The sequence below is a fragment of the Tachysurus vachellii genome, chromosome 2 (assembly GCF_030014155.1).
Source record: "Tachysurus vachellii isolate PV-2020 chromosome 2, HZAU_Pvac_v1, whole genome shotgun sequence".
NCBI classification, from domain to species: Eukaryota; Metazoa; Chordata; class Actinopteri; order Siluriformes; family Bagridae; genus Tachysurus; species Tachysurus vachellii.
In genome coordinates, this window is record NC_083461.1 from 28281290 (window position 1) to 28307639 (window position 26350).

Sequence of the window (26350 nt, forward strand, 5' to 3'; positions counted from 1 at the left end):
TTATATAATGACATCATTTAATAAACACAGTTTAACGTGGAAAGGATCCGAGGCAGCTCTTACATCCAGCGCTCTGGGTTTCACTCACCGAGTTGCTTCAGGAACATTGTAAACAAAGCACAGCTCTAAAGCTTATTTAACTGTTTGGTTAATTGTTTGCGTGCAGTAACGCAGGAAGACGACATCAGAGCTTCTGCTCACAGGTCAGGGAGGATAAAGAGCCGTGTTTTACACCATCATCTCATCAACAAGACACCGAGATAACCTCATTAATAAATACCGAGGAAAGCTGGAAGACGACCAAAAGATCCGATCCTGAGAGAATAACGGCTAAGAAGCCGGCGCGAGGAACCCGAGACAGGATCCTGTGACCTTCAGGAATCTCTGTGGAGTAGTTACCAAGTGAATTAAGTGATTCATGGGAATCCAGCCAGGAACGCCATTAAGAAGATGAAGAAAGGTCACGGTGGAAGAAAATCTACTGTAAAATTAACATATGAAAAATTCCAGTCAGAAGATTGTTAGAGATAAAAAGCAATTTTCCCCAAACAGGTCGTTTTCATGCAGACAGTACACATAGATAACTAATGTGAGATGACAGAAAGGGGTGGGACTGTCAATCACATGGTAGGACTGTCAATCATCCTAAGGTCAAATGGTGATTCGGACAAATTTTACCCACGATTCATCAGATCTTCTTCATGTGCTTCATCTGACACACGACAGGAACAAAACGTCAGGATTGTGAACCCGGCAATTGCAGGTGAAACTGGTGAACTGCAACTAAATAAAGTCACAATAATCTCTCAGAGCTGCTGAAAATCTGTCCTGAACATTATCAGGAGCTCGTTGAGCATCGAGAGGACAGTTTACTCACATAAACACATCATTCAGATCAGAATTGGTTTAATGAAAATATATCACACTAAAACATTCAGTTCAGTCTTTATTTAAATCAGATTAAATCCGTTTCTGCTCACAGTTCAGGATCCGTTCATACGGAGCATCGTTCCCAACTCAGAAAACTCGCCTGGTTGTTGGCGAGCGGTCGTGTGACCGAGGAGTGGATGAGCGACGAAGTAAAGGAGTGGAGGAATGAAGGAGTGTAGTGGTGGATGAGTGGAAGAATGGAGGAGTGAAGGAGTGTCCCAGTTCTTCCCTATTAAACCACAGCATCTAATTGTTTGTCTGACGACTGGTCAGTAAAAACACCAGGAAAGAAAAAATGTCCAGTCGAACAAACCATGATTTTATTTGTAGACAGGAGATAAATGTGGACCTTCAACTTAACCTGCATCCAACAATCATGAACAAGAAGAGAAGTTCATTTATTACAGGTTTCTAAAACCAGCACTGCAAATTTCACTGCATACCTACCACACACACTCACACACACACTCACTCACTAACTCACGCACGCACGCACTTCAACAAAGTATCAAAAAAAGCCACTCCAAATTCCCACCGAATGTTAAGATTTAAGACTAAATATATATAGATTTGTTTATTAATATGCATTTGTAATTATACATCCAACGTTCTACGGTTAAAATCCACCATGTCGTCTTTACACCCAGCCGGAATTTCTTTCTTTTCTTATAGTCCCTTTCCCCAAGCCCTCAAAAAAAAAAAAAGATCGAGACCTTTCTAAAGCAAAGGCACATTTTTATCACTGTTTTTTTTCTTTTCTAAAATAAACAAAAGGTAGGCAGATTGTTGTGTATCAGTCGTGGAAGCTGAGAGAGGAAGAAGAGGAAACGTCTTCCGCGACATGCACGTCCGCAGATCCTAGAGGAACCGAGACAAGGTTCTCCGTTTGCAAGAAGGAAAAAAACGGACCGGAGTGTCGCTAATGTTAAGGCGTTTATTTGACGCCGTTTATTTCCTCCTCGTCCGCTCCGGCTTAGACCGAATGGTGGCTGTGGTTCCTGCTCATGGAAGTCCGTGTGGAGCACCCAGGCCCGCCTGGATTCTGTAGGAGGTACTCGCGGGAACCGACTCACCCTGAAGCGCACTTTTCCCTTCTCTGATCGGCGTGGAAGAGCCTGGGGCTGTCAGGAGAGGAGAGGAGAGGAGACGAGGCAGCTGGGAGAAGACAGGTTCCTGTTCATTGGTCCCCAGCCCAATTCCTGGCGCTCTGTTCATTGTTCAGTCTGTGCCGGTGGGCGGGGCTAAAAAAAAGTTGGGCGTTTCCCGGCTCATACGAAGACCTTAGCAAGCGAGTCGGCTCCGGCGCTGGCAATGTAGCACTTAGACGGGTGGAACGCCACGTCATGGATGGACTCGTCAGACTTCTTGCGGTGGGCCGTGAACTCCTGGATGCACGTCTTACTCTCGAGGTTCCACAGACGGATGGAGCAGTCGTGGCCTGGAACACGAGGAAAGGAAAGGTGTGGTGAAGAATATATGTATATATGTATATATATATATATAAGTTATATATATAACATATACGTATACACACATATATATATATATATATATAAAACATGTCCTGTATAGGTCCTAGTGCAAAACAATAGACTTTTACCTTTTTTATACCTGCTATCTGATTCGAATCATTTGCTCCTTTTACGTATATTAAAAAAATTCTCAAACAAAATGAAATATCTCCAAAATAAAAACTTTTGTCTAAAAGATTTCCCTAATAAATATCTTGACCTGTTCCTGTACTGCACTGACGTATCTCATATTAACATGTCATGCTGTGTTTGATTTTGTTTAAGTGGGAGGGGCTTCTAAAGTTCACATGGAAAAACTTCCAAAGACTTTAAAATGTCATTAATATAAAATCTACTCCGTGGCGTTTCCAGAACTTACTTCCAGACATCAGATACAATCCGTTCGGATCCACAGCAAGACTCGTGACAGCGTCCAAATGAGCCACCATGGAGTGGACAGGTTTTCCTGTCAGGAGAATAAAGCACAAAAACCTCAGAAATAAACCTGCGAGAGAAAAAACCTCATCATGCCATAAACGAGCAACAAAGAGCAGTTTGAGGCAACGACTGCCCCCTGGTGGTGGTGAGCTGAACTGCTCCTGCTGTGTGGTACTGTACCTGTGTTGTTGTCATAGAACTTGATGTGATGGTCCTCCTGAGCCGTGATGGTGATGGGGAGAGTTGGGTGACTCAGCACTTTGTTAATCTGACACGACTCTCCTGGGGAGAAAAAAAAAATCACCAGAACGTGTTTAATTACTGCCAGAACTGTTAATCCTGAATAATTAACTTCTACAAATAAAAAAGTCATCAGAATCATCAGTGTGTGTGTCTGTGTGTGCACACATGTATGGGGGTGTCTGTGTGTGCGTGTGTGTGTCTGTGTATTTGCGTGTGTACCAGACTCAGTAGTAAACTAGAGGCTCTGCACCAGCTGTGTGCGTGTGTGTATGTGTGTGTGTGTCAGAGTGTGTGTTTGCGCATGTGTGTGCGTGTATGTGTGTGTATGTGTGTATGTGTGTGCACGCTTGTGTGTGAATACCAGACTCAGTAGTAGACTCGAGGCTCTGCACTAGTTGTGTGCGTGTGTGTATATGTGTGTGTGTGTCAGAGTGTGTGTATGTGTGTGCGTGTGTGTGCGTACCAGACTCAGTAGTAGACTCGAGGCTCTGCACTAGTTGTTGTGTCTCCATGTTGAATAGACCGATCTTGCCGTTAGTGAAAGACGTGACCATGTAGGCAGGTTCACTGCACACCAGATCAACTGAAGAAGGCACACCTAACTCTGTAACACACACACACACACACACACACAATGTTAGACCTTTATATTTGCTAATAGAATAATAAAAGAGAAGCTGTAGCCTGGTTTTATTTACATTACCTTTGTTCTGGTTGAACACGGCGATGGCCGGCTCAGTGTTGGAGGCGTTCCATAACCGCACCGTACCGTCAGCTGAGCAGGACAGGAGACGCTGGTGTGCACTGCTGTGTACCAGCCCCCAGACCGCATCTGTGTGTCCGGACAGCGCCCCCCGCATAACACACCGCTCTAACACACACACACACACACGTAAACTCCCTCACTTAGGAAAACCAGGGCTGTAAACAGAGATGAGTAAATAGAGGTAAAGACGTACGGTACGAGTCATAGGGGTCGATGTTTGGGCTGGGTGTGTTCCAGCACTGGATGGTGCCGTCCACTCCACCGCTGTAGCACTGATCTCCTGTATTATTGAACACCACACAAAGCACCGCACCCCTGTGACACACACACAATTACACTGTGTAAACCAGACACCTTCATATTACACACACAAACACACACCATTTATTATCTTACCTATGAGCCCTGAAGGTATAAATAGGTTCAACATCCAGCGAGGCATTTCTGTTAAAAAAAAAAAATCACACACACACACACACACACACACACACACACACACACACACACACACACACACAGGTTCATATTATATATAGCCATGTTTAAACGATTCTTCTGTCAGTATCCTGTACAGTGTCCTCTGACCACTAGAGGGTGCGCTTACTTTTTAGCAGGCGTTGTTTTCTGCAGGTTCCACATCTTGAGCGTGTGATCTTCAGAGGCTGTGATGAGAACCGGCTCGCTGGGGTGAAACGCCAGGCCCCGGATGGCGTCGAAGTGACTGCGCAGGGAGAACTTGGGGTTCCACGTCTTACGCAGGGCATCTTTATTATTAGTGATCTGAGTGCAGGGGAGGGGCAGAGACACAACATCATTGTAAATTGTGGCTGATTGCTGAAAAATAAATGTGTGCCGTGATAGGAAAAGGACGGTGTGCCGGACAGGACGTATGGCCTGTGGTCACACGCACACTCACATCGTACGCGAGGTTGTCAGCTTCGTTGGCAATGGTGAGTCCTGCCAGTTCCCCCAGACCCAGCTCACCTGAGTCCACTGCGTCGTCTCCTCCCATGATGAAGGATTTACCCGAGGAGGGAGGAAACGTGATGGCTTCCACTGTAACAGACACACACGAAAGAAAAGTAAGATCATAATGTGAATTTTATCTATCTGTCTGTCTGTCTATCTATCTATCTATCTATCTATCTACAGTGATACCTCGAGATACGAGTTTAATTCGTTCCGTGACCTTGCTTGTATCTCAAATTGCTCGTATCTCAAAGCAATTGTCCCCATTTAAATTAATTGAAATCCCATTAATCCGTTCCAGCTCGCAAAATTCCACTCCAGTTGTTTTGTTTATGTGTTTTGAATATGAAAAATGTACAGTACCTGTATTTATAAATGACAAATATTGTATAAAAACATACAGTAATAAAAGAGAATGTTAAAAAAAATAAACTGTTTTTACTTTACGGAAGATGCGCACGGAGGTTGAGGGAGGAGTAAACAGGCGGAGGAGTTAGGAGGAATTACACTTTCACTTTCGTTCACTTACACGCTACTGTACACACTTAATGCTACACTTAAATGGAACTTAACTAAACTTCATTTAGAGCGGGGAGAGCAGCAACTACAAAATAGAATAAACACCCCGTATAACAGGAAAGGAAAATAATAAATGAATAAATGGATAAATAAATAAATAAATAAATAATTAAATAATTTGGGGGGGGGGGGGGGGGGGGGGTTATGTGCAGATTTATGACGTAAACTGGTACAACGAACATAGGTTCCGGCATGTTGGAGTCGGGGTTGGAGGAGGGAGTTTAAATCGCAGCAGCAGCGAAGCGCTAGAAAGCGGCAATTTAAATGGTCGATTTAAATGGTTAAATGGTAATATGGATGTCGTAACCGGATTGGTGCGCGTCGTGGACAGCTGATTAACAGTTGATGCACGCTTGACGACGTGGCCTGCCAGAACTAACGCGATGCTTGATTTCTCTTAACTTAACTTAATTGCTACAATTTCTGTTTTCTTTACATTAATTTTGCTTAATTTTCTTCATCGCTTTTCTCTTCACTTGTTTTTGCCTTTTTTGTCACTCCTTCCTCACTAACATCTGCCGGTCGTTTTAATAAAAACCTGTCCAGTCGGCATATCGGATGCGGTGTAGTCGCACAAGTTCAAATTTTTAACGGATCCAACGCTTAATACGGATCCGAAAATTACGGATCCGCAGATGGTCGGCACCTCACGCAGCGCCTTTGCGACTCTCCATAGGAAATTAATAACTTCCTGTTTATCGGCCGTCGTTTGTCGTGTGCAGTGGAAAAGCGGCTTTAACCGAGTGAGACGCGGGAAGCTGAGGCGTGGAAACAGAGCACACGTGGTTGTTGGGGATCTTTGTTTCGGCGGCGGCGGCTCAGATGCTCGTATCTCAAAAATCTCAAGCCAAAAATATGGTCGAATCACAGCTCGTATCCAAAAAATTCGTATGTCAAAGCACTCGTACCTCGAGGTATCACTGTGTAATGTATGTATATATATATATATATATATACGTATATATATATATATATATATATATATATATATATATATATATATATATATATATATATATATATACATACACACACACACATACATACATGTACGTACGTGTGTGTGTGTGTAGAGCACCTTCATCGGTGTGGCTGCTGTCGTGTTCAATGAAGCGGTTAGTGTTGGGCCGAGACGGGGGACTGATGGATGACTGAAGCGGACTCGCGTCCTCGTTCTCTCTCAGATTAGCTAACATGTCCTGCAGCTTAGTGCGGTTTGGCCCTGAGAGAGAGAGAGAGAGAGGGAGAGAGAGGGAGAAAGTGTGTGAGAGAGAGAGGAAGAGACTTCGTTTATTATAAAGGATTTCGTTTATTATAAAGCAAGAAGGAGTGACTGGAGCATGAGAGTGTGCAGGGTTGCTGTGTAGAGAATATAAAGAATATATATAGAGAGAGAAAGAAAAAAGAAAAAGATTCTTTCGCTCAACAGGAAGGACAGAAGAGAAAAAACAGCAGCAGAGGAAAAGATGTAAAAAACACTTCTGAAATACAAACAACTGCAACACAAACAGAGTGAAAAATGGCACGAAGAAATGAAAAGACAAAGTGTAAGACAAAGACACACACACACACACACACAGAGTAAAGAACTCTAACTCAGGGAAAAGAAGCTGCAGCAAATAAATTGGAGGAAGAAGCTCTGAAAAATTTAAACGCATTCCTCATAGTTCAGGCCAAGAAATAGAGAGAGACAGAGAGAGAGAGAGAGACAGACAGAGAGAGAGAGAGAGACAGACAGAGAGAGAGAGAGAGGGGTGTGGCCTGATCCACTTACTCTTCACCCCCTTTTTGCCTTTGCGCTCCTTTCTGTATTGCTCCTTGAGTTTGGTAATCAGACCCTGATCCACATCCCAGGCCTCAGACGTGCCGCGCTTGTCCTTCTCTACACGGAGACAACACACAGCACCAGGTTCAGTCGGCCAATCAGAGCATAGTGGGGGCTTCTGTTTATGGTTCACACTACAGCTCATCACCAAGAGCTTTAAAGCAGCCATCTGTAATCTTAACACTTCTGTACTGCCACCTTCCTTCTAGCAAAACCCATTAAGACATTCAGGTACAATTTAAAATAAAAAAGCTCTTGGGATTTGATCTCAGACGCTCAGATCCTCGTGTGATGCTGTGAGCTTTAGGAGTCAGGATTTTTACAGGGTTTAAGGGTCAGAGGGTCTCACATGGACACACAAGACACAGAGACGAGACCAAACACGGAGACAAATCCAATCACAATGAAACAACAAGACAGATGATTATTGTCGACTTGTAGTGTGTGTGTGTGTGTGTGTGTGTCTGTGTCGCACCCCAGTCTGTACCATCTCCTGCACTCCTAGACTCAGGGGAAGTGTCCATGTCCTCACTAGTGGACAGGAAGTCAAAGTCCTTCAGCGCGTCCTCAGTGTCGAGGTCGTCGCACACATCAGCAGTCGGAGAGAAAGAAGAAGACGGCTTCTTCCTCACAATCTGACAGGACAATACAAGGAAAAGTGTAAAGAGTGAGTAAAGTCCATGCATAAAGATGGTGCATAAAGTGTGTGTGAGTGTGTGTGTAAAGACGGCGTGTAACAACAGTGTGTAAAGATGATGTGTAAAGACAGTGTGCGTGTGTGAGTGTGTCTAAAGATGGTGTGTTTGTGTGTGTGTCTAAAGATGGCGTGTGTGTCTAAAGATGGCGTGTGTGTGTGTCTAAAGATGGCGTGTGTGCGTGTGTGTGTCTAAAGATGGCGTGTGTGTCTAAAGATGGCGTGTGTGTGTGTCTAAAGATGGCGTGTGTGCGTGTGTGTGTCTAAAGATGGCGTGTGTGTCTAAAGATGGCGTGTGTGCGTGTGTGTGTCTAAAGATGGCGTGTGTGCGTGTGTGTGTCTAAAGATGGCGTGTGTGTGTCTAAAGATGGCGTGTAAAGATGGCGTGTGTGCGTGTGTGTGTCTAAAGATGGCGTGTGTGTCTAAAGATGGCGTGTAAAGATGGTGTGTGTTTCTGTGTGTGTCTAAAGATGGTGTGTAAAGATGTTGGGTTTTGTATGTGGTGTCTAAAGATGGCGTGTAAAGGTGGTGTGCGTGTGTGTCTAAAGATGGTGTGTAAAGACGGTGTGTGTGTATAATTCTCACCGTTCGTGAGTCAACAATGGTCTTCTCTCTCCCGTCACTGTCCTCTTCATCATCCTCATCGCTGAATTCAGCAGTGGCGCTTTCAATGAACTTAAACGCCTCAAGAACGGCACTCGAGTCCGACAGCTCTGCTTTCCTACACACACACACACACACACACACACACACACACACACACACACACACACACACACGTAAATAAATGTAGACGATGTAGAAGACAGAAGATTTTAATTCCATCAGAGTTTATTCCTTTTACATATTTGATCTAAACAGCTGTTTCACTCACAAATGCTGCTATAAAATACTGATCATATAGAAGTGTGATATCTTGTGTTTACTGAGGCGGTGTTTTATTACCCCGTGTTTGCTCCTTTAGGCGTCGAATCCGTGCCATTGATCAGAGGCTCCTGATTGGTCCGGCTGGAGTCTCCCATCAGCCCCAGCAGAGCCTTCACTCTCTGAGACTTCACGTCCAGGATAGTGTCCATGTAACCCACCTCCTGTAGGTACCTACACACACACACACACAATCATTTACACACTATACATCACCATCACATTAAACACACAATTTGTTTGATTCTGTTGAAATTTGTATTGCTGATAAACAAAAAACATAATGTGAAAAAAACATTTGTTTTTGTCCACAAATCCAAGATCAGTGTGTGTGTCTGAGCTGTGATACTGTGTGTGTGTGTGTGTGTGTGTGTGTGTGTGTGAGAGAGCTACAGAACACTCTGATTGGCTGGAATAAAGGAGGTGTGACTTAAACCACACTTATGAATGAAAAGCTGAGATTGGAAGAAACATGGCGGATGGTCCGTACGTTACGGTGTCCAGGAGAGGGAGCGAGTGAGTCGTGTTAGCGCTGAGCTGGACAAAGAGATGATTCAGGACTGAACGGACTCTCAGAAAGTGAGGGGAGAGAGAGAGAGAGAGAGAGAGAGAGAGACAGAGACAGAGAGGGAGAGTGAGACAGAGAGAGAGTGAGAGAGACAATGACAGAGAAAGAGAGAGAGAGAGAGAGAGACAGCCAGACAGAGAGAGAGCTTCAGTCTCAGTGAAGGAGGCGTGGCCTGTGTGCTTCAGTCTCAGTGAAGGAGGCGTGGCCTGTGTGCTTCGGTCTCAGTGAAGGAGTGAAGGAGGTGTTGTTATTAACCTTGAGCTTGGCATTACAACTCCACAAGAGGACACTTCATGTAATCGACTGTGATTGGTCAGTAAGAAGATTGTACCACTGGAGAGAGTGGAGCTCTGGCAGTTCATAGATATGGTCTTGCAGGACAGGATGATATTTATATAAAGTGTAAAGAATAAAATATAGAATAAGACTTTAAGATTATAAATCACAACGGAAACACGTCTGCTAACCGGTGCAACTCGGCCAGAGCGAGAAAGTCGAGCGCATCGTCAGTACTCACTGTCTGAGAAGCTGACGGCCCTGTTTCCACCACATCTGACTGTTCAGGGAGCCAGGAGCATCCTTCTCGTTCCCTTCGTCTGTCAAATGAGAAACAGAAAAGCCTTGTTTAGTAAAACCTGTTAAAGGATGCACTGATTATCGAGGTCTTAGCACAATATTACTGTTAATCCACAATAGTCAAGTGATCAGCTTCATCCACACCGTAGTTAATCAAATCCCAACCAATCACAGTGAGGTACAAAAATAAGGAGATTGTAACTGGGTCAGGCTGATTTGAGGAGGTGGAGGGCAGGTGTGGGGCAGCAGTGCGTCTTCCTGCACCTCATTAACACTTCAAGAGAGCAGACACACCGAGCGCAAAGCTGCTACTGCTATCGCATACAGATGAATGTGGTGTAATAATGTGTCTGATGGCAGGCACGGGAAAGCGGAAGCGTTACGCACTCGCCTGTAAAGTGGCAGGATTAATCGCATACAGTAGAAAGATTGGATCGGAAGCTTTTATTACTTCGTCCCTGCTGAACTTTAAAACGTGAGTAAACTCAGGCTTACCGGAGTCGTAGCTCGGAGGCTTCATGTCACCTTGATTCAACTCTGTTCCATATTTTAACTTGTGGTACTTCGCCCTGAGAGAAAAATGCATAAATAAATAAAAACAAAAACAAACCAACAAGATGTCCAATAAACGTTTATTATGCATCTATAATGTTCAGGTGACGTTTACTGTGAACACTTAGAACACGGTTCCCTCCTACAGTGCCACGTTAACCAATCACACCACAAACCCCGCCGGGGTAAATAGAGGCTTTTATTATCTCCACATGTACGTATATTACAGCATAGCAGAAATTCTTTCATTTGCGTATCAGGAGGTTGGGGTCAGAGCGCAGGGGCAGTTATGATACAGCACCGCTGGATAATGGAGGGTTAAGAAGAGGGTCTTGCACAATTACCAAACCGTGGCAGCTTGGCAATGCTGGGGCTTGAACCCTGACCTTTTCAATCAACAACCCAGAGGCTTAAACACTTGAGCCAATCAAACCGTAGTTCCTGCTCCCAGTATAACCAATCAACCCCCAACATCAACATAACAAACTGATCCACATTTACACCGTGTTAGTAGCAGGAAAGCCTTCATTACATCACTTTGTTGTTGATTATTTTCCCATGTCATCATGACACAGAGTGCTCAGTTCATGCTCGTTTCCTGAGCAGCGGTTGATGGTTTACAGGAAGACGTGTCAAGAGAAGGGGTAACACAGTAAAGCAAAGAGAAGGTAAAGCGCTGCAGAGCCTCTCGAATGGCACGGACGGAGTCTTTTGTTTTCATATCCGTCTGGTTTTGTCTCTTGCCTCTGCTTGGATGTTGTAGGATTTTAAATGGCAGAAAGGAATGACGGAAAAACAATCCGCCGCGCCGATTTAATAAGAAATCCCAGTAGAGCTCTGGGCACACACATGCAGATGGAATGAGACAGACAAAAATCTCCTGCAGGTCTGAACAGGCATTTAAAAAAAAAAGGCAGCCAGCTCAGCCAATATGCAGGGACCTGCCTCGCCTCAGCCATTGTGCATGGAAGAGGAAAGACGGGAAGTTGTAAAGCGCTGGCCTTTTTTGTACAGATGACTCACGGTTAAGGATGTAAAGGCTGATGTCACCAGACTCTGTGTTGCCATAGCAGTCAGCGGGATCAAGGGCAAAACAAGACTAGTCTCTTTAAGACTATGAATGGCCTCTTATCTCGGGAAGACGGAGGCACAGAAACAGGACAAACACAAAGAGGGCGGGGCCGCAGCGAAAACCAGCATGACTGATTCATTGTTAAAATAGAACAGGCTTGGCCAAGAAAATAAAAAATAAAAAATATTGCATTGAAACATACCGACGAGGCCTGGTAGCCTAGTATGAGGCGTTTGTTTATCAGGCTCACGGACAGAGAACCTCTCGAATACGAGTAGAGCTCGTTACACAACGAGATGCAGTCGTGTGTGAAAAAAGTTGTGATGGTTGAAAGAACGTCTGGAAATTTCCTCGAAACCTCGAGACTCGTTTTACCCGCATCGAGACACGGCCTCTAGGAAAGGAACCGAGCGTGAACGAGACGTGAGCTTTAGGATTCTCCCGACAGATTTATTTATCAAACTGGAAATAAACAAAAACGTTTGGAAATTTGGCCTTATTTTATCAAAGCGGATACGAAAGATTTTGTTCGGAAAATCAAGCGATGATTATCGAGGTGGATATGAAAGATTTGTTTTTTTTTTTAAAACTGGAGAACAAAAAAAAATGAATTCAGAAAATGATGTGTCGTCGTCCTGTTGTTAATCCTCACTGGAGATTTTATTTGTATTACACCATTAAACCTGTAAATCCCTCTCTATAATGTATAGACTTATTAAATCCGCAGTAATCCTCATGCCCAAACACACACAGTGTGACATAGGAACTTCTAATCACGCCACTCATTACAGAGAGAGAAGATGATCTGAACCTGATGATGCGTTAAACAAACCATCATTTACCTTTATACACGCCTCGAAACGGCAAAAATTAAGCAAATATAAAAGAATATATATAATGTGTGTGAAGCACTCAGACCTCTCCTGCTTCAGCGCATACTCCAGCATCTTGATCCTCCTCACCAGGTCCTTCTTCAGGTTCTCCTGGCCTTTTCTTTCTCCATGCAGGAAGGCAACCTGAGCCTGGAAAACAGAGAGAGAGAAAAAAAAGATAAAATCAGTGATGAAATGATGAAATCTTTAGTCACTCTTTAAATGAGCTCCAGGACTCTTTGGCTGTACTTTTGTGATTTGACAATAAAATATCAGAATTGTTATAAATGACGTCATAACACACTTTAATACTGAGACACTGTAGATATGACGGTTATTATTAATCGTTTTAGATAAAATTATACAATTTTCTTTCCTTTTTTTTTTTTTAAACAAACATTCTTTACATGTAAAAATATCCATGTAGTGTTTTGTGAGAGAAATTGAAGCGACTGAACGAGACGCGTGACGAAAAATCCGAATCCGTCGCTTTTTAATTTAATAAAACGGATCTCGGCATTTAATTGCTCGATTCGTTCGTGCTGCTCTCTGTTCGCTCCTCTCAGCGTGAAGAGCTGGAACCTGACACATAAACCGAGTCGACATATCACCCGAGCCCACGCAGAGAACTCGCTTCACACCGAAGAGACGGAAGGCTAGAAAAGCCGACCGGTTTACATGCTGTGTGGCAGCAAGTGATCTGCAGTGTTGTATAAAGTAGAAAGCAATACTTGAGTAAAAGTACAAGTATCGTACTAGAAAAAGACTTTGGTAGAAGTGAAAGTTAACTTTTAGAATATTACTCAAGTAAAAGTCTTAAAGTATCTGATATATACTGTACTTAAGTATCAAAAGTAATTTTCTGATATTTAATGTACTCAAGTATTTGAAGTAAAAGTAAAAAGTAAAATTTCAGTGATTTTCGGTAGGCATAAGAGCAGGGGCGGTTCTAGGATTTCATCTTTAGGGGGTTTAGCCCTCAGTGAGAATTTAAAACAAGAAGGGTTTTATATTATATATTATATGACTACATAGTAAGCCAAAAGTTATGGTATTATTAAATGGCAAAAGTGGACACCAAAATTTTATGCATGATGTAATGATGCCAGTCTTGAATCAAATCAGTTCATGTATGTGTGCATTCTCTACAAACAGTGTGTTCAATGAATGCAGTCATTGATAAAACAAATATTCACAAGACAAAGACCACATCAATAAATGTTATATTTATTTAGTATTGAATGGATTGTTTGCATTAATATTTTGTTTGTGCTACAACTCTGGTAATAAGAATAGTGAAATTTCACTGCTTTTGGTTGCCGTCTTTGCGGCTTTCTGCCGATTAACGTTATAGATAAACGCCTCCAGCTCTGACTGCGCGTGCCTGTGCTTCTCCGTTGTGCAATCTAGGAGCAGTGATTCGCCAAACCTCCCTTATTGCAGTCGCACACATTTCTTCTGATTTTAGTTTGTAGTAACGAGTAACGAAGATGCTTAGTGGAAAATAGCGGAGTAAAAGTGTACATTTTATCTAGGAAATGTAGTGGAGTAAAAGTGAACTGATTGAGCGTCACATTTCCACCGAATGACTCAGCAAATCAGCCATGACCCGTCATTCTGTCGCTATTTGTCCTGAGCTGCATTTAAAGTAACTGCTCTGGTTAAATTGCCCAGCTACCAGGGGGGTGGAGCTAATAATAGTTTTGACTAATAAGTATCTGATAAGTAAAACAAAATTGTGACAAAAATACGATTTCCAAACCTTTTAATGGTCACTGGGGCATCTGTATAACTAGCCAGTTGTAAAATCATCACTAGAGAATTTGTATTATTAGCCAGTTCTTCACCCTGAGTGGGGCATTTATTTCATTAACCAGTTCCTAATCATCACTTTTGGCATTTGTTAATCCTCACTGGGAATTTTATTTGCTAGCCAGTTGTTTCGATCATCACTGGGACATTTACATCATTAGCCAGTTGCCAAATCCCAACCTTATCCTCTCAATCGACTTATACATCCGATGAATTAGCAAGCAAGCTGAGCCGCATGACCACGAGACCCTAAAGAGAATCTCCCACATTTCTCCTCATACAACCGAGACACTTCACACAGCTGCCTCAAAATAACTTCACACTCGCCTGTGGTCCATTTTTGCAACCTATAATCAGACGTGGCCTCGTCGGGCCTCAGGAAGCCCAAATAAGCAGTGTCATTGTTTCATTTTATGTTTAAATTCCATACTGAGAAGAAGCTGGTAGAACCTCAACCAAGAAATGATAAAGTTATCACCAAAATCCAGAATCCGGGACCGTACAGAACTCAGAAGTCATTTTTGGATGTGCTAAAGTTTCAAGCGTCATTCATCAGTAATCTCCGAGCGCTCGGGTTCAGCGGTGTTTGGCGGGAACAGTGCTCTCTCAGTGCTCACGGTCACGTAGAAAGCCGGGCGAAGAATGCCTCCACACGAGCCGAGGACAGGACGTGTTCTATTCCAGGAAGACACTGACTGCATTATTGAGAGAAAGTGTATAAGAGGCTCTCAGTCTCTCGTTTTCTCCATCCGTCCATCTCTCTCGGGCCAACTCAGTGCCTATTAACATCAATTGAAACCAGTTCACAGTCTGGAGCACGCGATTCTTCACCACAGGTCCCTTAAATTGTGCTACGCCAGATGGAGCCGTCTTTAGTTCACTACAAGCCCCCGAACAAATGCTTGCTCCGGAGCATGATAAAGTCAATGCATTGGCCAAAATTTTGTTCCCAACAGCTGGTGTCTAATAAACGACCGTTATGTCAAAAAGAAAAAAGTTTGCAGTTGGTAGTCTGCTTGTTCTTCTTGTGAAAGATCTTGGCCACATTTATTTTCATTCCATCTACAGACTTTCTGTCTTCAAATTAATAATAATTTAAAAACACTTTCAGAAAAAAATGCAAAATGTTCCTGACACTGGAGACTCCTTCCAAGTCTCCAAGTCTCAACCAGTAATGTATTTATTTGTAAAATACTTTATCCTGTTTATTATTAGGTTTAGACATTGTGTTGAAGGTCCGGTGTACACAAGTTCCTGCGAATGATCTGTTACTATAGTTACTATACCTCTTACACAGGTAAAACACTCACACTAGATCCACACCTTCAAAACCACTGACATGTTGGATCAGCAGTTGTGCACAGCAGGGTGTGAGGTATTCTCTAATGATACCACACACTCTCAAACACTCACACACACACACACCAAAATCCTGCCAAGGAATAAACCCTCTCACTTATTTCCGACAAAAGAAAAAGCCCCGATTTACAATGCAAAAACAGCCAACCTGTTAGCATAAACATGCTAGTGATGCAATGACTGAGTTTGATAAACAGCCAAGAGGATTCCAGGCATTCCAGCATACAGGCCGTTGTCTGTCAAGACGTGTCTGTCAAGACGTGGGCGTGTAAAAAAAATAAAAAAAAGCCACCAATAGTATCTCAGCTTGCAGCCTGGCCTTCAAGTCTGGAAAACAGAGCAACTGTTACTGACTCTCTTCGTGACATATGCCTCCAAGAACCACATGAACTTCGATTGCGAAGGGGTTCCTCTCATAAAAACTCTAAACCCTTGCACTGAAAGGTTGCTTGTCAAGCCAGAATTACCCCTGGTTTGATGATGATGATGATGATGGTGGCATCTTCAGAGAGGCCCAAACTTTGGTTCAGAAGAATGGCATATCTTGGTAAAAAGATTATAATTCTGTACGAGCTGTTGCTTGTTAAAGCAAGAACTGCACCAGTTTGAAGAGTACGGTACATTCTGGTTGTCCCAAATTGTTTGACTTCCATGAGTCATAAATCTTGTTTTGAGAAAAAAATTTTTTACAACTTGCTCTGACTGGTTGCTCGTCAAGTCAGAACTACCCTTTACGGAACGGCAGCTTCAGGGAGGCACAAGATACTCTACTCTCACGACTTGCACGTTGTGGTTGTTAGCCGGATACATCAGAAGGGTTAAAAAAAATTTTAAATCATGACCAGGAGAATACATACAGCAGCATGCAGAGCTCTGGGAATCCCAATCACCCTCCTTCCCACTTCAGACGAGTCCATGGTGTCCCACCCCCACCTTCTCCCCGGATCTGGCGAACACTCTGTGATGCCGTAGAGTGTAGCAGTGATGAATCAACCTCGGGGTGTGAGGGCGTCATTCATCGCTCTCTAGTCGAGAGAGGAAAGTACATTCCTTTTGCACAGTGCAGAACTCCTGTGCTTCAGAGCGTTCACACTCCCACGGCTACCAAGACTGCACTGTATGTGATCCAGCATTCCAGAAAAATCAGAGCCGGCATGCATGGCAAAGTTCAATCAGCATTCCTTTACCGTTTTTTCATTATCTGGCCATCCGATCATTAATAGACTGTATTTCATACACATAGCGGTATCTTGAGGGAATTGGTGTCCCAAGGAAGGGAACTTTGGAGTTTCATCTTTGCTTGAAACTAGTTCACTTATTAATTAATTGCACCACCATGATGTTCACCAAAGGTCAAAAAGTCCAACAAACGTTTCCCTGAACACACCGAACTAGCTTTAAGTAAGAAATCAATCAGAATCGTGCATTTTTCAGCTATTTTAAGTTTTATTTGTAAAGATCATGATTGGGGAGTCATTTAGCCTTGAAATGATTCACCCCTGCTTCATGGTAAGGATCCTGCGGCATTACTGAGACGTAGATCTTCTGCACCTCTCACGTCCTACCATGGCTAAATAATCCTCGAGTGGTCCAACGATGCTGTTCTAGGAAATGATGCAAGAACTTAGGTAAAAATACTTATTTATGCATACACAGCTATTTCTAGTCTCTCTCTCCACAGCACATTATTGACCTTCTCAACCATTACTAAGATCGATTAAGCTTAGATCAAAGACTACTTTATTTTTAAAGCTTCTCTTCAAACACGTTTTTACTCTTTGTCTTATGATGATATTTAATGTCGTGTTATATGATGGTCTGTCCAAATCATTAGGAACCATTTAATTTTACTCGATGTAGGAAAACGGAACCTGCCAAATCATCTAATCTACACGTCTGAGATATGCGACCTTTGGTGTAAACATTTATTAAATTTTAACATTTAATTAAAATTTTAACATTTAATTTAATTAACATTAAATTTTAATGTTACAGACAGATTTCACTTGTTTCACAGACAACATTAGATGTAAATATAAATGGATAAAAAAATGTGTGTTGTTCTGTAACAATGAAAAAAAAAATTGAAGCACTGGCAAACAGCTGAAGTAGAAGAGGAATAAAACACTTCGAAGCGTGCTGTGGGAAGAAAAGAATCAACCTCTGGGTGATTATTCATCACCGTACTACATCAATGATTATTTTTCTACAGTTATTTTAGGCGCTCTGATGGATCTGAAAGCCTAGCTATCAAAACTCACTAGAACTTTATTAAATAATTATTAAGTGATTAAATTTATTAAGTAATTAAATCACATCTTGTTTCCGCTCGAGATTTCTTTCAGTAATCAAAATGTCCAGGAATCGAGTCACAGACCTTGACTGCGTTGTTTTATGTCTGTACACTATAGCTAGCGTTCGCGTTGATATTTACAGCGCAAACGGATCGTAGAACGCAGCTGTTCTACCCGTTCAGAGACGCGCCGCTAAAAGTGAACCGCAAACGGAAACTCTGCTCCAATTTGAGCTCTTCAGATGGTGTCTCAAGGTTATTTTCTAACCAGAAAAAAGAATCTAATCAAGTGGATTTATTTTCTGTTCACACCAACACAGAGATCCAGAAACTTCTGTGTCATTTGTAAGTCCAACCAATCGAAATAGATCGATTAAATGACTTCAAATTGTGAGCAATTTCTGAAAATTTACATACGGATTATGTATGTATTGATTTATTGCAGTTCGGAGGCTGTGTGCATCCGTGGAAGCCGACACTCTGACCTTGATTAAGGATTAACTCTTTACCTTTCATTTTGTTATCTTCAGCTCCCTTTGGTCATTGCCTTTTATGGTGCTTTTAGGTGTGGCTTAATGTAGAATTTCTTTTTAAAGAGATACGCACGTGCACAAAAAAGACAAAGACCACAGAAAGAGAAGAGAGGAGAAGAGAAGGACAGAGAGAGAAAGAGAGAGAGGGATACAATGAGAGAGAGACACGAGGAAAAGTGAGAGAGAGTTTTTTCTTTAAGTCTTAAAGTGAGCTATTCCTCTTACATCACGGAAATTCTTCAATGTTAAGAAAATGTAGTATTTTTTGTATTACTGTAATACTGTTGACTTCTGACCTGTTTATGGTCTGTAAAACACCCGTCATTGTTCCTGTTCTGACTTTAGGATGACTTTATAAAAAGGAGCAGACACGGCTGCTGAACAAGTACAGGAGTAAAAAGGGTTAAATGTCGCTTCTGCACAGAGTGATTTATCTCCTGACACTGATTAGAGTATGATGATGAGGATGAGGAGGGAGGAGAAGGATGAGGGCGGAGTCACTGTTTTAATAAGACAGAGAATAAACAAAAGAGCACAATAATAGAACAGGATCAAGAGGACAAACAACCAGCAAGTGAACAAGATAAAAACCTCCACAGACAACAGAAAGACTCTCTCTCTGTCTGTCTGTCTCAATGTCTCTCTGATGGTCTGTCTGTGTCTCAATGTCTCTCAGTCTGTCTCAATGTCTCTCTGTCTCAATGTCTCAATGTCTGTCTGCCCCTACATCTCTCCGTTTCACACTCAAGCCAACTTAGTTACAGGCCATAAACATGTCCCAGACGTGAGGACGTGTATTGCACGACGACTCAGAGGCCACGCCTCGCCTCCAAGCAGCACCCGGTTAATGATTCATTGCCACATCGCCATGTGTTAGCTGTAAAAGTGATCTAATCTCTGCTCACTTTTCTTTTTACATGAACAGAAAACATTTATTTCCTCAGTTCTCGAGTAACGTTATTACGTAACGCAAGTGTTTAAGTCTCAGCAGAGCGTTGCTGCTGGAGTTCAAGCGGCAGGTCTGGTTGGAGTGACGAGATCCATGACTTCCTGAGGATGGAGTTACACTCTCTCTCTCACACACACACACACACTCTCTCACGTCTGTCAGCCTTCTCTGATTTCAGCTTGCATAGCAGGTTTTCCCAGAGACAGTGTTGTTAATAATACGAAGCTGGATGCACAGCTGAGGAGGAGGAGACACGTCCATGTCCAAACAAATAGAAAAAAAAACGTTTAAGGCACAAACATTCTGTAATAATCCACTAACAACCAGCGATATCGCAAAAATATCAAAATACTCACAATACTGAGATTTCCTCGATAAAGCAACGCACAAGCAATTTACTTTCTTTCTTTCTCTTATTTCTTAATAAAGATTTATATTTACATTTAGAAAAAAAACAATTCATGTGAAATAAGTGACAAAAAAATTAATAAAAACTCACATTAGACACATCAATGTGTCATCAATATGTACAGAATTTTTTATTTACACATTTTTATTACAAATATTTATTTTATTTATTCATATTCATATTCATATAAATGAATACAACAAAAAAATAAAATGCACACAACTATAAAACAAAATATAATAAAAGAAAAAAAAAAAGAAATTACAAATTGGCTAAAAAGCCTGACTAAACTAAAATAAAGTTAGTTAAGCCAAAGGCTAAATAAAGTGTTTCAGGCTTTTACAGAAAACTAATCATCAGCAGGTGGGTGTCACTATGCAGAGTTTCTATGGTAACCAGAGTATCGTGAGGTGTCTTATACCACGCCATAATGCAGTTCCAAGTTTACACGGAGAGGAACACGGAGAGGAACGCGGCGAGGAAAGGGGCGAGGAACGCGGCGAGGAACATGGCGAGGAACGCGGCGAGGAACACGGCGAGGAACACGGCGAGGAACGCGGCGAGGTACGTGGCAAGGTACGCGGCGAGGTACGCGGCGAGGTACATGGAGAGGAACGTGGCCACTGAGCACAAAACCAGTAAGGAGGCCAAACACAGATTGCAGAGTCATTCATAACAGGATGTTTATAGGACAAAAGCAAACCAGATACGAACACGTGCTGATAAGGACATACTTCACATTCACAAGGAAACAAAAAAAAAAATTCAATGCCTCCGTAAATTCCGATGTCAGAGAAGATATGATGGAAGTATGAGGAAAGCAGCAGAAACGCACAGCAAATCGAACGCTGGTGAGATTTAATATTAATGCGTCCAAACACTTCAGGTCAAAACTAATGGACTTCTAATGTAGTCAACATCAAACTCCATAGACTTGAGTGCTTAAAAAAAATAAATAAATCAAGCATCGTTACTGACCACGTGGAATTATGGGAAGTGTGTTTCATGCATTGATGGAGTGTTCAGGAAATCCAAGGGGAAAAAAAGCTAAGCAGAACTTCCATCATCATCCCTTCTGACATCACCGCTGCTGCTATAACGAACATGTGTGTGTGTGTGGACTCCAGGAAAAGGCAAAGCAGCAGGAAACAGGAAGTGTGCCACTGAAAAGAGACCTGAGGCGAACAGGATGAGAAGAGGAACGACAGACTGGAGTTGGGATCTTTCTCAGAGGAGCAGTGTGTGATTTCCACTGACTGTTAAACGGTACGGACTCAGAGCTTATTAAATAAAACTGTTCAACTAAGATGGATTCTACAGTGTGCGGTCTGAATCTCACACACACACACACACACACACACACACAGTAGGCTCTTCCATTAGTCCCTCAGATGCATTATGGTTTAAGCACAAGGCTATAAATAAATAAATAAATAAATAAATAAATAAATAAATAAATATCTTTTTCTTTTCATTCTTTTTTAAAGCTTGTGCAAGCCTGAATAATGTGTAGAAAACAGCAGCTTTGCCAGTGTGTTTCCATGGTAACAAGCAACAAAAAATGATAAAATAACACATCTAGCAAGTTTGCACTGTTGAAAACTGCAAGCTGCAACAATCCCGTACACGGAATTGTGTTCAATCTAAATTCGTACTAATCCCACCCGTTCCTGCATAAAAATGTATCAGACTAATCCCACTCGCATGTAAAAACAAATAAATAAAAATAAATCCCACTCACTATTACAGAAATCACTAATCCCAGACAGACTTGTATAAATTGACAAATCCCCCCCACTCCTTAACAAACTGTGACTAGTCTCACCTGGTCCAGACAAACATAAGCAGCACTTTTTTCAGTTGCCCTAATTCGTCATTTTGTGTATATAACTGTCTTAAGAGTTACAGAAGAACAAGCGTATACCTGCCACCACCCCCCACCCCCCAACAAACACACTTCAGAGAGCTTCGTGTGGTTTGAGAGGAAGTGGGTTGGAGGAAACGTTGACTGGAGCTCACTTTTTGGCGCGATGATTGTACCAGCTAATCAGCGCAGAGATGCATACATGCACACATTAAACTGTACACACACACACACACACACACACACACACACACACACAATACCATTGTGTTTATGTAAAGCTTGGTGAAATGGAGAAGCCTTGCAACGATGTGATGCAACAACACTTTGCTCAACAGTTCCTCTCCACCTCACAGTGAGCTCCTGAACACTCGCCTGCTGAGATCCTCATTATAATCCCTTACATCTCTGAGTCTCCAGAAGGCTTGAACTATTCACTGTGAACAACGAAGAACAAACACCAAACACACTGAACACACCGAACACACTTCATACACTAATACACTGAACACACTTCATACAGTGAACACACCAAACACACATAACACACTTCATACACTGAACACACCGAACACACATAACACACTTCATACACTGAACACACTTCATACACTGAACACACTTCATACACTGAACACACCGAACACACGTAACACACCGAACACACGTAACACACATAACACACTTCATACACTGAACACACTTCATACACTGAACACACTTCATACACTGAACACACTTCATACACTGAACACACCGAACACACGTAACACACCGAACACACGTAACACACGTAACACACGTAACACACTTCATACACTGAACACACTTCATACACTGAACACACTTCATACACTGAACACACTTCATACACTGAACACACTTCATACACTGAACACACTTCATACACTGAACACACTTCATACACTGAACACACCGAACACACGTAACACACCGAACACACGTAACACACCGAACACACGTAACACACATAACACACGTAACACACTGAACACACTTCATACACTGAACACACTTCATACACTGAACACACTTCATACACTGAACACACTTCATACACTGAACACACTTCATACACTGAACACACTTCATACACTGGACACACTTCATACACTGGACACACTTCATACACTGGACACACTTCATACACTGGACACACTTCATACACTGGACACACTTCATACACTGGACACACTTCATACACTGGACACACTTCATACACTGGACACACTTCATACACTGGACACACTTCATACACTGAACACACTTCATACACTGAACACACTTCATACACTGAACACACTTCATACACTGAACACACCGAACACACGTAACACACTTCATACACTGAACATACCAAAAACAAGAAAAAAAATACACCACATACACAAAAACATGCAGAACACACATAATACAGCAAATATACTGCACATGCCGAAATGTTGAATACACCAAAAACACTGAATACGAAAAATATACTGAATACACGGAAAACTATAAATACACCAATTCACTGGCTCATTCCAGCGTTATTCTCAGAGAAATTCTCATGATGATCCTTGACGGCGAAACATTTGCCTCCTTTTCCTCAGAAAACAACAGCTGACTGACAACCTCATCAATAACACCTCCCACTCGCAGGTATTTATACAACGTCTCAAGAGAAAGCAGACAGAAAACACCGGAGAGTTCTCAAGCAGCAATAAACTCCTTACGATTAATAAAAGACGCGCAAGAATGTCCCGACTCTCGGACGCATGCCTACTTTCAGAAAAAACTAAATAAGCATATATTGTAACATCATTCATTATGACATCAGTAATATAATGTCATCTTGCCCAGCCTTACACATAAGTATATGTATTTTCCAGGATGCATCGGTTTAGTAGAAAAAAAACCCCCACATATTCGGCTTTGTTTAAATAAAGAAATAAAACGTTTTAGGAAAACACACACACACACACAACTGGAACATTATTTAAAATAAAAGATATTGTCAGAAGTGAACGTAAACGCAGAGACGTGTGACCTCTGCAGCTAATGTTAGATTTTTAAAGTGATGTCACTCAGTGTGTGAACATCGTGTTGTGTTGTTCTAGGAAAATAATCAATGACAGGACAATGGCATGAAGCGGAGACGTCTTTACAACTGTTACGCTGTTTTTGTTTTTTTTATTTATTATTTACTTATAGTTTTTTTTTATGAATTCTTTTCGAACAGGAAAGTTGTGTTCTCGATTTTGCGATCGGTATCAAAACACACCACAAATTCCGAGATACAGGACCCTAACGTCAGTATTATTCCATCTCAGACTCTCGAGTTTAAGATCCTCGATTTATTTTAAAGATCACATCACGATAATATCGTAAACCTCGATAAAATTTGAACTAAATATCGCGATAAAGCTTAAATGACTGACAAATACATCGATTTCAGTCTACAGTTTACCAAATGACAACTTTCAGCATTTGAGTCACAAACTAATACTAAAAAAAGTTTTATATAATAAATATTTTATTTTATATTATAAAAAAAATGAATGAGAATCGAATGAGAAATTTGCTAGCAAGTGAAAAGCTAGCTCTCTGTCTTCGGCTAATTTAAAATGCCGAATATTTTTCAAAATAAGAGTCATTTATTCATTAAGGACTATTTCTTTATTTACTTAGTTAAATGTTTTTTTTTTAAACCCTTTACAAGTTGTTGAATTTGCTAATTAAATATAAATAACACCTGATTAGCCTTGCTGTCATTCGGGAGCTTCATGCTAGCTTTGCTACCTCACTTTTATTCTCCATTCTATTGATATTTAAAAAGCTAAACTTGATTTTTTTACACCTCACAGGTGTGACATGTAGAGTGCATAAAATAAGTATAAATTTTTATAGCTTTGTTTTGGTATGTTAGCTATGTCATGCTAGCGTTCAAGCGGTATTACTAGCCGTACCCACTTTTTCAGGGTTGCCAGAATGGGACCGCTACCAATTATTATTAATAAACCCGCAATAATACATAAATAAATAAATAGCTAAGTAGTAAACAAAACAATTTTACTTAAAGTATGAAACATATTTGTATATTACAGTTATTTTTTTTTATATATATAAATATATTTTAAATGAATATAATCACAGCACGGGATTACTCAATACCAGGCAACACGGATCTGTACCTGGTTAGCTTAGCCGCAGGAATGTCAACAGGAAGAGAAAAGCTAATGATTTAGGCTAAGCTAACGTATACTACTGCTACATAATAATAATAATAATAATAATAATAATAATAATAATAATAATAATAATAAGTGGAAGAAGAAGAAGAAGATATCTTAGCACTGCTAGTCGTGCAATTTATTTTCCCGGCTAAACCCAGAGCTAACTCCAATGCTAACATGCTAACGTGCTAACTCAATGACAATCATTCATTAAAAAAATAAATTAAAAGAATAAATCAGGGAATAATAAGAATAATATTTTTTTTTCCAAATCGAATGGCTATATAGTAATATAGTAATAGTATTTAATTTTTTAAACAAAAAAATAATAAAAAAAAAAATAATAATAATAGTTATAATAATAATAATAATAATAATAATAGTTTTTTTTATATGTAAACAAATAAAGATCAATAAACGAGTAACGCTAATAGATGAAGAAAAACATCCATATGAATCTAGCTACAGATAATAATAATAATAATAATAATAATAATAATAATATTTATAACAATTTATAAATAAATTAATTATATATTATATCTAGATAAACATGTCTGTTTCTGGTGAATTTATTTCTGGTCTGTCTATGATGAACTGATCACTGAATAAATACAGGAACGTATGGGGATGTGCATTAAAGAACAAGAGAGAGAGAGAGAGAGTGTGTGTGTGTGTGTGTGTGTGTTTGTGTGTAAAAGGCTCTCAGACCTGCAGCTCTGCTCTCTCCAGCTCCCACTGTGCTCTGTCCAGCTCAAAGCGGGCCCACTCGTGCTGGAGGAAGTGCAGGATGCCCGGGATGCTGTACTGCGCCCTGCCCGCCTCCGCGCCGCTCCCGTCGGCAACAGCACTCTTTCCTGCTCCGCCGCTCTGTAACACCGAGTTATTGTTGAAGAACACACCGGGCCCTGCATGCTCGTCCATGGCCTGGTCTCTTCAACCACAAAAAAAAAAACAACACAAAAACACAAAATCCCTCCTTTTCTCCCTCTCCTTCTTCCTCCCTCTTTCTCTCTCTCTCTTTATCTCTTTCTTTATCCGGTCTAAAACACAGTGTTTTTCAGCTGCCCTGCTTTTGTTTCAGCTCCTCTGAGCAGACTCATGTCTCTGACAGCCAGCTGTCACTCAGTGACGCTAAAGGCACGCGAGGCCACGCCCACACACACACACACACACACACACACACACACACACACACACACACACACACACACACACACACCCACAGGAAGTGAGTGCACTCATCATGGGATTTGTAGTTCTACAAACCTCCGACTTGTAGTAACATATTTAAGTCTTTTACTGACCCAAGTATAGAATTTTATTTTAAAAGTGGAATGGAACTGTAAAGGCAATGACAATGTAATAAGGCAATG

General features: G+C 41.3%; 1 protein-coding gene across 3 annotated transcripts; it reads right to left on the reverse strand.

Moving 5' to 3' along the window:
• Positions 1–1228: 1228 nt before the first annotated feature.
• Positions 1229–26086, reverse strand: LOC132841696 (striatin-like). 3 transcript variants are annotated; one of them, XM_060864149.1, is made up of 18 exons: positions 25686–26086; positions 12566–12669; positions 10519–10592; positions 9965–10043; positions 8901–9053; positions 8541–8676; positions 7749–7896; positions 7211–7318; positions 6494–6658; positions 4805–4944; positions 4493–4668; positions 4285–4332; positions 4082–4203; positions 3826–3993; positions 3586–3726; positions 3060–3161; positions 2821–2907; positions 1229–2368 (listed from the first exon to the last, which is right to left on the reverse strand). In XM_060864149.1, exons 1-18 carry the CDS (start codon positions 25896–25898, stop codon positions 2199–2201), a joined length of 2334 nt encoding a protein of 777 aa, XP_060720132.1. In that variant the 5' UTR covers positions 25899–26086; the 3' UTR covers positions 1229–2198. The 3 variants fall into 3 exon arrangements, with proteins under 3 accessions (XP_060720132.1, XP_060720133.1, XP_060720131.1); XM_060864150.1 differs by having other exon boundaries at positions 6515–6658; positions 7737–7896; positions 25686–26085; XM_060864148.1 differs by having other exon boundaries at positions 7737–7896; positions 25686–26085.
• Between the last annotated feature and the right edge of the window lie 264 nt (positions 26087–26350).